Below are 12903 nucleotides of genomic sequence, written 5' to 3'. Positions count from 1 at the left end.
AGATACAAACATAGTGATCTGAAGGGGCACATGCACCCTAATGTGTATAGCAGCAATGTCTACAATAGCCAAATGATGGAAAGAACCTTGATTTCCATCAACAGATGAATGGATCAAGAAGATGTGGTATATATTCACAATGGAATACTATGCAGCCATCAAAAGAAATGAAATCTTGCCATTTGCAACAACATGGATGGAGCTAGAGGGTATCATGCTTTGCGAAATAAGTCAATCAGAGAAAGACAACTATCATATGATCTCCCTGATATGAGGAAGTGGAGATGCAACATGGTGGGTTAAGGGGGTAGGAGAAGAATAAATAAGATAAGATGGGATTGGGAGGGACACAAACCATAAATGACTCTTGATCTCACAAAACAAACTGATGTTTGCTGGGGGGAGGGGGTTTGGGAGAAGGGGGGTGGGGTTATGGACATTGGGGAGGGTATGTGCTATGATGAGTGCTGTGAAGTGTGTAAACCTGGCGATTCACAGACCTGTACCCCTGGGGATAAAAATGTGTTATATGTTTATAAAAAATAAAAAAAAATTAGAAAAAATAAACAACAACAACAAAAAGTTCTCCAAAGAATAAGTAGATTCAGTGTAATCTCAATGAAAATCCAGGAGGAGTTTTCATAGAAATCAATAAGCTGTTTACAAAATTCATATAGGAAGGCAAAGGGCATACCATTGCCAGACCAGTTTGGAAAAGAGTTTTAACACTACTATGAAACTTCAATGAGAAGACAGTTGAGTAATAGTGAATTCATAGATACATAGCTAAGAGGAAAATAATTCACAGCTAATGTGACACGTAAGTGCTTAACTAATTTCAAATATGATACCAAGGTAATCCAATGAACAGAAAATAGACTTTTCAACAAATGATACTGGAACCATTGTTCATCTATGTGAAGAAAACTACAACAACAACAAATAAAAAACAGTAAAAATCAATATTAACTACCATGTATACGAACTAATTAAAAATGTTTTATAGGTCACAAATGTATAACTTAAAAAATACAGAAGAAATTTTTTTTGACCTTGGATTTGGCAGAGTTTGCTCGATTAGGACACCAAAAACAAGTTCATAAAAGAAAGGTTTGAGAAACTGCACTTCCTCAAATTTAACATTTCTCATCTTGCAAGACTAAAAATGGAAAATAGGAAATGTCAGGAAAATGGAAGGTAAAGCCATGTACTAGAAGAAAATATTTTCAAAAGACAAATCAGGGATAAGACTGGTGTTCAGAGTACTAAGAAAAATGTCACAACTCAGTAAGGAAATAAACCCAACTTAACAATGGAAAAGACAAATAGTAGAATTTAGGCTAAAATCATCTGAAATTTACTTCTCTGAATTTTATTTTATTTTATTATTCATTATTATTCTTTAAGAAAATTTCTTTGAGGAAATTTAAAAAAAAATTTTAGAATATAAGACATTCTACAAAATGAAAGGTCAATGTTCTTCAAGAAAAATAATCAATGTCATTAAAAACAAACAAGCAAAATGCAAGCAGTATAAAAAAGAGAGAGAGAGGCAGAGGCAGAGGGGGGCAATGCTGGACTTAACACCAGGACCCTGGGATCATGTCCTGAGCTGAAGGCTTAACTGACTGAAACACACAGGTGCCTAGGCTTTTTGGGCTTTTAATGGAAGGAAAATTAAAAACAAACAAACAAACAAAAAACATAAATAAGACAGAGGAGCCACATGAGCTTAGAGATGTAGAGAGGCAAAAATGGCACTGATAAAATTTTACAATACTATTTTAAAAAGTAGGAATAAAACTTAATAATTTGTTTGAGTCGTTCAGGGAATTGAGGTTGCAGGGCATATGAATTTTAGAAGACCTGGAGACAGACAGGCACTTGCAGGGAGAAACAGGATGTGAGCCTTTGCTCACCTTGGACAGATGTTGTCAAACACATTCACCTGATCAGATGATTCAAGTAGAATTTGTTAATGCAATAATAAAAGCTCCATAGACTGGAGGAAGTGTGTGAACCTTAGGAATATATAAGGGATATTTTTGTGTCTTCTCCAGAACCCCACAAAATTCTTACATGGAAGATCAGGGACAATCCAGAGAAAGCTTCCCTTGGTGCTGCAGGAGGGGAACAAGAGCTATGATCTATCCAGACCTAATCTACCCACCATAGAAAAAAGTGACTTCATTGCAGAGGAAGGCCCTGGTGGAATCCCATGGCAGTTGAAGGAAGGCAAAGGAGGCAATCACTGAAACTTTGCCCAGAAAATCTCCCCTCTGTCCAAAAGTAACACGCTTTCATCTGCTCAAAGATTGGCCTCCAACCACAGCTTGCAGTTGGTAAGAACCTCCTGCAGATGGGGGAGGGAGACAAGGATTGAAAATGTTCCACCTCTGGAAAAAAGACAGGAATACTTGTGAAGGCCATGTCTTTACGACCCAGTTTCACTGTATCTGCTTAAAATTGGGACTTAGTAAAAATATCAGAGGATGTCTGCTTCCCTTACCATTCACCACCACGTTAGCAAACCTTGGGCAAAAGTCACAGTGGGACACAGTTCAGAGAGCTTCAAGAAACAGACTATTTCTGGGGAGCAGAACAAGGAGAGGACTCAAAGATGGGTAAAGAGACAAAGACAAAATACAACTAGAGGACTTTAGGTGTCTGAACCCTGACAAGAACAAATTTCAACCCTCATGACATAGTAACAACCAACTTCAAATCCAGCCTACTCCTGACTACTTAACTCAAGCCCAGGTGACCCAAAGTCACTTTATCTTCATCTTCACCTCTGTGGGGACTAGGTTGGCTTTTGGACATGTGAATTTTTTCTGTTTCTCCTTCTATAAGACGTTTCCTGGGATGGAATCCATCCCAGTGTGTATAATGTTATACAATGAATGAATGAATGAATGAATGAATGATTGAAGTTACAAAGCCTTTGGAGTGATAGAGAACTTGTTTGAATTCTTGCTCAGCCACTTAACTGACCCAGTCCACGGAAGTTACTCAGTCTCTATCACGGGGTTGTTGGGGACTGAAGAAGGTTGCATACAGGACGGGTCTAGCACAGGGTCAATACATCGCAGGGTCCTTTCCCCTTACAATGGAACTGCTTCACTGACCCAGCTCAGCCACCACAGGAACTCAGGGACTCTTTAAATGTCACATATTGGGGCGCCTGGGTGGCTCAGTGGGTTAAAGCCTCTGCCTTCGGCTCAGGTCATGATCCCAGGGTCCTGGGATCGAGCCCCGCATCGGGCTCTCTGCTCAGCAGGGAGCCTGCTTCCTCCTCTCTCTCTGCCTGCCTCTCTGTCTACTTGTGATCTCTGTCTGTCAAATAAATAAATAAAATCTTTAAAAAAAAAATAAAATAAATGTCACATATTACATTGTCCTCCAAACAAGAGTAAAAGTTTGCTTTCTTTGGAAAAGCTAAGAACTGTGAATAGGAAGAGAGTCCAGGATAGGAAAACAAAAGATTTTTTTTCCTCCAAGTTTTTTCTTACTCACAGCAGAGTGTTGTAACATCATAACACCTAAGGTAATAACTATAGTAATTGTTTAAATTCTTCCAAATTTATGAATTTTCTTCAGACTACTGATCTATAAAATGTATAAAGTTGTGTATAAAGTTCATTTTATAAAGTATATAAAATGATAAAGTTCTGCATAAAGTTGTGGATTATCTCATTGTCATTTTACACAGTAATAAGTCTTTTCTTCCAGTTTTCCTTATAGCCTTATACTTCCCCCACACTCTTACCAAATATGTTGAGAAATCCACAACTCAGAGAAAAAGATTTCAAGGATAGGTGGGTTTGAAGCAAAGCCTAAAGGAAAAAAAGTGAACGTGTTGTCCCCAAAAGGAAGATAACATTGAGTTATTGTAACAGGGGTGTTTTGGTGCAGTCATCTGGGACGTGAGAATTCTCTATGTCAGGAACATAGGAAAATGCCACTGAGACATATCTTACTGTGAAGGTCTTTCATTGGTTTTAAATCAAAACTTGTTCCCCAATCATGGCTTCTGAAGAACAAGTTCGCTATCACCTCCCCAGTCCTGATGGATGCCCATCCTTGAGAAAATTCTGACTACTCCAGGGCAACGCCAACACCATGAATGGACATGTGTCTCCAGCTTGATTTGTAGGTTGACTACACTCCTGTCTCTTTGGTTCACTGTTTTCATGTCCACTGTCAATTTATGCAAGTGCCTCTGATTTCTCTCCTTTGTTTTTCAAATGAAGATAGAATTTCTCAGGATCAAGTCTCCTTTGCCAGAACTGCAGGCAGAAGCATGCATCTATGATTTGGGCTCTCTAGGGTTCTTGGAGAGCCCATTCGACAGTGGTAACAATAAAAAAGAGAACTGCTGAAATGAATCCTGGATAACTCATCCAGGATATTGAATGACACAAGCCCAGTTCCTGCTTGGGTTCAGGTAAGAGTCTTTTCCTTGATAACCCTTAAGGTCATTAAGTCTCAGGAATCTCCCTGCTATTGTGCATGCTGGGATCTTGCAATGTCACAAAGTCAGAAGGGATCTGTAAGGAAACCTTCTCCATTACTAACCCTCAACTCCTTTCTCACTTGAGCAGCCACAGCAGACCCTTTCTGGCTCTTAATCACTGCTTCATAAGCTGTTGGAACAGGAAGAGCCTTTTGCACATACTAGCTTAATGTTCACACAGCAGATGGGATGTGGGAAACCAGGGAGGGCAAATGCCTTGTCAAAGCTAGTTATCCACAGAGGCAAGGTCACAGGTATATTTCCAAAGATCACAGAATGGCTTCCAAGAGGCTTCTTCTTTCAGCATAGCAGAGGGTTTGTTTTCCAATTTGAGTTTTAATAAGGAATCTATTTTTCTGTGGGAGATAGAATTCTACAATTTTTTTTCCTTTTATTCCAGGAAAGTAGTGTCATCCCAGAACGTATTTTCTCCTTTTGCTTTCCTTGGTGAAGATTTGTGTTGCTGAATGGTAAAAGTGGCTTACTAAAAACTGGAGACCATTGTCCACATTTCTCAAGAATATTTCTGTTGACATGTTAGCTTTTTCAGTTAGTGAAGCCTGTCCCCTTCAGAAATATAACCGTAAACTGCTGACACACTAGGCCGGTGTTTGTGAGAACAGAAGAGGTTTCCTTTGGTGCATCTCTGAGCAGTTTCACACACTAGAACACCTGGAAATCAAAACCTCTTCATGCTCTGAACACTGTCTCTGGTAATTTAGCAAAGTCATTGCTTGACTCTTAGTCCTGATCGATCGATCTTTCTTTCTTTCTTTCTTTCTTTCTTTCTTTCTTTCTTTCTTTCTTTCTTTCTTTCTTTTCTTTCTTCTTTCTTTCTTGCATTCTTTCTTTCTCCCTTTCTTTCTTCTTTCTTTTTCTCTTATTTCACTTTCCTTCTCTGTCCCTCCCTCCCTCCCCTCTCTCCCTCCCTCTCTCTCTCTTCCTCCCTTCCTTTCTTCCTTCTCCCTCTCTCCCTCCATTTCTCTTTCTTTTTACTTCATCTCTATTTTCTATCAGCATTTTCCATGATTGCTGCCTCCATCAAAGCAGACATTTTGATCAATTAATCTGAGGAAAATTTATAAAATATCACATGCCATTAAGCTTATATTCAAGAACTTTTAATGACCTTGAAAGACCAAACTTCCAGTACAAGGTTTCTACCTGCTGACCCTGACACAAACCTCAGGAGAAGGCTTACATTTCTGTAGAAGCTCTAACCAGTGTGGTAACCGTTAACCAGGCTGGATCAAGATATTTGTAGAAGGAACTAAGCTTATAATACATTTTCCTGGTAAGTAACTTTGTTATTTTTAGGTACTATGAATGAAAAACAGATAGATGCTTTTTAGAAAAAATGTGTAGAATCAACTTAGCACTTAGACAGGAATTTTGCAGCTAAAATATGTTTCCATATATAGTGACAAAATTTGTCACTATATATATATGGAAATAAAACTACTTTGTGAATGGTTTATTTACTTCCTTGCTTGCAAGCATATTGAAATTCTACTTGTAGAAAATATACACACAAAACTATAGATGCAGGCTTGAAATTAAAATATTTCTGAGACCTTGCCTGTGACATATTTGTGTAAGTTATTTATTCAAGATGTTTTTCATGTAGGTGGCCTTTTAAGTGAGACACTCTTTGATGAAATACCTATAGTCTTAATAGTGCTCCTTTCTTAATGAATAGTGTTCCTTTCTCTAATAATCTGCAAAGCCTATATTATTGTTTTGGTCTCATCTTTAAGAGCAGTGCAAACATTTAACTCTTCCAGTGGACAATCATAGAACATCAATAAATCAACATAATGTTATTACTTTAGTTCCTTAGTGGGTAGGCTGAGTTTAGTCAAAATCTGTGCTCTCATGGCTTTTGTAATATTGCCTAGACATGGTCCAGTTTAATGGAATTTGTGAGCTCAGAAAACCATTTCATCTCCAGAGTCCATGGAAAGAAGCTGTCAGCAGGGTTTTACATCCTTGTTTGTTCATTTATTGAAGACAGTTTCTATGCTTGACACTAGAGGTAAAAATGTGCACAAGACACAGTCACAACACTTGTGCACAAGACACAGTCACAACACAAAAAACTTGTAGCCTAGTGGAAAGTGTTATAGATTGCAACTTGATGGAGCCCCATGTATTTTGGCCTGTGATTCCCAGACACATAAAATGTTGGATTCAGGAACTCCTTTGCTTTCTTAATTTATATAATAAATACTTATTGCTTATAAAATCTACATTTTTTAGTGGAAAATTTGGTTAAGGCACCCCAAACCATTCAATTAAAGACAATAATACTATTAACTAATATTTATTGGGAATCAGATACCATACTGCCTTGTTTCTGTGCCTTGTCTCAATCCTTAAGAGAATTATACAGGGGATCTTCTTATTCCAATTTCACTGCTGAGAGTTCAGTTATTTGCCTACGTTCACATCGCTAATTACTATGGCAAAGTTTGGACCCAATAGATACTTGTTTGTTTCTTACTGCATGGTCTAACCATTATATGCTATGAGAAACATTAAACCATAAATGTATTCTGAATATATAGTCTTTTGTAGTCTGACCTTTTAAATAGACTATGCAGTTGAATGTGTAATAGTGATAGCTCAGAATTTGTATGACTCCTCATGCAGAAAACAATGCTTCTGTTTCTAATCATGGCACTAAAATTCTTCCCAAGACATCAAGTAGGTCATGTTGAATATGCATTTATTAAATTCTCACAATGTGATGCTTAGGGTATTTTTATAAAGGGACAAGTCCTTTTGACACCATTCCTTTAATCTTTCTGCAGGAGCATCAAATCTGCTGGGACTATGGAAACTGGCAGAAGAACAGGAGCAGTTGTACTGTATTCAGGACTCAGCTGCTGAACTTAGAGCTGCCTTTGCCCTCCTGCTGGGACAAAGGCAAAAAGACCAAACCGAATTAAGATCTTCTGATGAGCAGCTTAGGGTTTTAATTCAATATCCTGGAACTTGTTGGGGTAATTTGAATTTCTTAGGAATAGTCTTTAAGCAATAAATGGGTTAATAGTTCTCACTCTATAATAACTCATCTGTTCTTGAATTCTGGAAAGAATTTAATTTATAATCAAGCCAGATAACCACTCCTCAGTGTGTAGAGATAAAAAGTATATATATATACCTATAGAATATTGAACATTCATATATTAAATTTTTAAATATTAACTTTAAAAGTATTTAATTTTTAAATATTTATTTCTTAATATTATTTCTATCTTTATTCTTGTTAAAATCACAGAAATAGTAACTATAAATTACACTCTAGGAAAAGAACTGATATGATACATGAAAAACTTTTAAGAAAAAATATTTAGAAGTTTCAGGAACATGGTGACAAAAGATAAAATCAGATTCGCCAATGTGTGTGATTGAGATGGAAAAGACAGACCCAAGCTGTCCAGGCAGAAAGGGGTCAGGTCATTCATACTTGACTAAGTTCATATCTAACATGATTTTGCTTGAGATTCATCTTTATTTAATGTTAGCAATGTCTATTTACATATATATAGAAATATTGAAAGAATATAGCTACATTTTAAAGGAGGCACATAGGAGGTTTTCTGTAAAAGCTTTTCAGACAGTGTACCTGGGGTGGCTCGTGGTACAAAAAACTGTTTGGTCCTGGCACATTGCTCAGGGTTACAGGTAAGATATTTTTAAATTCTTCCCTATAAGGTAGGGAGAGGACATAAGTGATGTGGGTGGGGGGTAGGGAGCAGCAGGCTAGGAGCTGGTGCTGGCTTAGAGTTCTAGGATTGGTCCGAATTTGGTCATAAATAGCAGTGGGTTACTAGGAGAGGTTGTTGACTCTGTCCCAGTCTTGGGGATAGTTGCTGCCTGATCTAGCTTGGAGGACATTAACAAGGAGCTAACTAGCTAGAGGATCTGGAATTCCTAAGGGGTAGAGCCTTTAATCCCTTAGGGATTTCTGTGTTGAGAGCTTTGTAAAGAAATTTGTGTATCTTATTTTTTAGATTCTAAAAAAAAAAAAAAAAAAAAGGAAAGAAATAAACAAAAATTGATAAACTTGCATTTTTGTCTGAAGACAATTCATATCAGATATCGACATATTTAACTGCACAAATATCCAAGAATGTCAATGCTAGGTTTGGTTTTTCCAATTTTGGCCTAGTAAATTTTTTCATTCTTCATTAGATTTAGAGATAAAATTTTGCCTGGATGAGGGAGAACATCTCACACGGATGTGTCTACCCTACAGGATCTAGTTGAATAAGTGTTTTCAAAGAATTTTCATAGGGCTAGTGAAACTCTGGAAAAATGAAAGGAATGATATATTCTGGTATTTTTCTTGTTGTCATCATAGGCACACATGGATTCACAAATTGAAATGCAAATTTCTAGTCCTGTTTTTTCCCAATTGACTGCAATATAAACTTTAGCAATCTAATTAAATAATGCTGACACAGATGTAATTCAGAAATCTTAAAAACTTTTTTTTGGAAGATTGTGGTGCAGAGAAAAATGTGAACTGTGAGTCAGGATCTCTCACTTTCTATATAATCATTCTTCAGCAAATAAATTTAGATTCATTGGTTATTACTTTCTTAAAATTATAAAAATAATACATGCCCATTAGGGAAAAATTGGAAAAGAGAAAAAATTAAGTGTTAAATATTTATAATGACACATATTCTGTTAACATTTGCTATATTTCCATCCATTCAGTCTGTCAGTGTAGCCCCCATCTCAAATAGATGTTGTGGAACTAAATGAAATTAAATATGAAAGTATCTGTTGCATAAGTTAGGACCTGAAATATCATTAAAAAAGTCAGTTCTACAGATTACAATTATCACCCAGTGGAATTCTTCTTAAATCAAGAGTATAGAGAAATATATTAATTTTGATCTAGTCCACAGGACTCTTTAGAACAATTGGACAGTATTTGCAGAATACTTTCAATTTCTAAGACTCATTGTTAGATGTTTCTAAAAATAAGCAGAATGTAGTAAGCAGTACCTCATATATTGTTAGTCTCAACCTATGCTGATTTCTCCCTTTCCAGTGGAAACATCTGGATGTAAGGAAGGGATAGGTTTTGTAATTGTATATATAAAATTATACTAATATATATAAAATCAAATATTTACTTTTTTCATAAAATGTTGTATTTTTTTAATTTATTTGAGAGACAGAGCATACACACATGAGAGAGAGACACAGAGAAAGAGAGAGCACACAGGAGCTGGGGAAAGAGCAGACAGAAAAGGAGAAGCAGACTCCCAATGATCAGGGATCCCAAGGAAAGGTGTTCTATCCCAGGACTCTGGGGTCATTACCTTGGTCAAAGGCAGACATTTAACAGACAGAGCCACCCAGGCATACCTTAAGTATTTAATTTTAATAGTTTAAATCTTCATTGGATTATGCCTATAAATTAAAATTGTATTATTACAAATATCACCTGAGAAATACTGCTTTCTTGGCCTCAAATTTCAATAAAAATTGTGTTCAGATTCTTCACATGCTTCTAGAATGTATACATTAGAACAAATTCCTGAGTCATCTTAGGGTCAGAATGTAAGTTTGGGGATGCCATTATGATGAGAGCATTGGATATTTAATTGTAAGAGACATTAATCCACCTAAAAAATAAAAACATCTTTTCATTTATTCTGTCATTATGTATATGTACAATGTAAGCATATAGTATAGAGGCTTTAGTCCCAGTAATATTTACCAAATCCATATGAAACTTCTTAATTTTTTTTTTACTGGTACTACCTCTAAACTAGTTTTAATTGAGTTTATTTCTGGTTGATATCTTGTCCAAGTGCATTGTTTAATCAAAGTAGAGTATTAGAAGACTCTAGTTTAAAATGAGAAGTTGCAAAAACTGAAACATAAGGCAACCTCTGTTTTATGAGGCATAATTTGGGAGATGAAAGCTTCTTCTTATGCTCTGGCATTTCAGTGTGTTTTAATTCTGAATGTTTTATATTTATATCACAGAGTGGGATTTGCAAACATCTTCTCCCATTTTTCTTATTTTTTTTATTATTGTGTTAATCACCATACTGTACATGATAAGTTTTTGATGTAGTGTCTCCCATTTTTCATGTCAACTTCAAGGTAGACCTCACTAAACTATCAAGCTCCGGGCAGAAACAGAAACAAGCTCTAATATACAAACTATGTCTCATTTTTTTATACTGCCTATTTACAAAATCTATTTGAGAAGACCTAGAATAAAATATACAAGTTCAGTTAGGTAATGGAATAAAAATAGATCAAAAGCATTAATGGAAGTAGAAGAAAAAAGGCCTGTGATTATCTAGTACAAAGCGTAGGGTACAATTTTATGTTCAAAGGTAGGAGAAACATGTATTAGAGTACATACTTTTTATTAACTGAAAAAATGAAACACACCAAATTTTCAAACATGTTGTTTTCCCCACCACAAAATGAGAAAAAAAGACTTCAATGCACGAGTCTTTTAGGAGGAATGCAAAGTGAAAGACTGGGCATTTCCTTCCACACACATTTTACGAAATGAAAGAAATGATCTTTAACAAATGCATTTCATGCTCCCACTGCATCTTTGCTGTGGGCATCATGACATTTAATGTCATTCACAGATGGTGACCTTCAGCAGACCTGGTCAGGCAGGTGACAGTCTAGCAATCTAACATGACATAGGTCCAATTGTTATCCCCAAATACTGCATTCCCATTAGTAAGGGAAAGTTTGGCCCCATGAGAATAAGATGTCATGTCGGAGTAACAATAATCACAAACAAATTGCTAATAATTATGGTAATGATAATTATAATTATAATGTCTCATTTTTGTAGCATGTTTAGATGTGGAAATCTTAGGAGAGATTTTTATACCAATCCTTCTGGTAAAGGTCGGCATAGACTACATTGTGCAAACACTGTTAAATCATCTGACCTTGTGTCCAAGTGGATTTGCATGAAGTGCTCATGCAGAACATGTGTAATTGTCTTGAAAGAATTTGACTCAAGAACAAAGTTGACCAGATAACTTGTGTGAGTTGACACAATGTCTTATCCGATGGTGAAAAGGTGTTATCAGAGCATCTGATCTTTGGACTCAGACTGACTTGAGCTTCAGTTCCACCACTTGTTGCTTTTGCAATCTTGAGTGATTATTTTCTGGTCTCAGCTTCCTAATCCAAAAGATGAGATAACAGGATGTATGAGCAGGGGCATATGAAAATTAAATGAGAGACTGTAAATAAGGTACTTGGCACATAATACATAACAGGTGTTGCATAGATGTTGCCTTATTTCAAACCCAGAGGGAGAATTGCATCCAGTATGGAGAATTGTATCCAGTATGGAGAGTGGTTTGTTACTAATCATACTGACAGAGTGGAAATTCTCCAGAGCATTTGGCTTTATTTCTAACCACTCTAGAGGAAAGTATCCTTACTGTCCACTGATATACAAAAAACCTGAATTTAGAGGAGTTTGCTTAATGGATTTTTCCCTCACTTGGCATAAAAATGAAATTCAAACTTGTGGTTTTTTTTTAATTTTTAAGTTTTGTAGCTACATAAATTTAATCCTTTATCTTATGATATCATATCAAACACAAACATGTGCTTTATACTGGTATTTAGCAGAAAAACAACTAAAAATTTAAATTTTATTTAGAAAATACTTAGGAATATATTTAGAAATAGTTACTACTTTTTTTACTACTTTTAAATATACTTAGAAATATCATCTGAATGTCATATTTACATAAGAAATAGCCGTAAGTATTTTTTAATAAAAATGAGAAGAATAAAATAGAGGTATTTTGAATTAATATTAATATGCAGATTCAAAGTACCATACTTAATTGAAAATGTCATTGCATTTGGTTAATTTATATATAATTCATACAGCTTTATATTCATCAAATATATTAACTCGAGCAATTTACCTGAAAATTTTTGTGATTATGAATAATATAAATGTATTAGAAAAAATATTTACTTTGTAAACTGGTTTCTATTTTGTAAATCAATGAAATGATTGTGGCCATAAAAAACACTCTTAATAAGTTTAATAAAGAACAGTGAGGGGCACCTGGGTGGCTCTTCTATAAAGCAACTGGTCATGATCTCATGGTAGTTGAATTGAGCCCTGAGCTCTGTGTTGGACTCCAGGCTGAGTGTGGAGCCTGCTCAGGAATCCCGCTCTCTCCCCCACCACTCTCTCTTTCTAAAATAAATAAATAAAATCCTAAAAAGAGGAATGCTGAAAAAAATACGTAATACAAATTCCACAAAATATAGGCACAAACCATAAAAAATGTAGAATATTACTTAATGTTCAGTTAACTATCACATTGAAAAAGTTATGGAAG

At 35.7% G+C, this 12903-nt stretch overlaps 1 gene segment (V, D, J or C); it reads left to right on the top strand.

Annotated features, from left to right (window-relative positions):
• Window positions 1–12903, top strand: part of LOC116568649 — a 218855-nt gene that overhangs the window by 106923 nt on the left and 99029 nt on the right. The window contains 1 exon segment of the C gene segment in view: window positions 8145–8206. Coding sequence covers window positions 8145–8206 — 62 coding nt within the window.

The sequence above is a fragment of the Mustela erminea genome, chromosome 11 (assembly GCF_009829155.1).
Source record: "Mustela erminea isolate mMusErm1 chromosome 11, mMusErm1.Pri, whole genome shotgun sequence".
In the NCBI taxonomy this organism is placed as follows: domain Eukaryota; kingdom Metazoa; phylum Chordata; class Mammalia; order Carnivora; family Mustelidae; genus Mustela; species Mustela erminea.
Note: the sequence above shows the minus strand (reverse complement) of the source record. Positions and strands in the feature narration are given on the sequence as shown.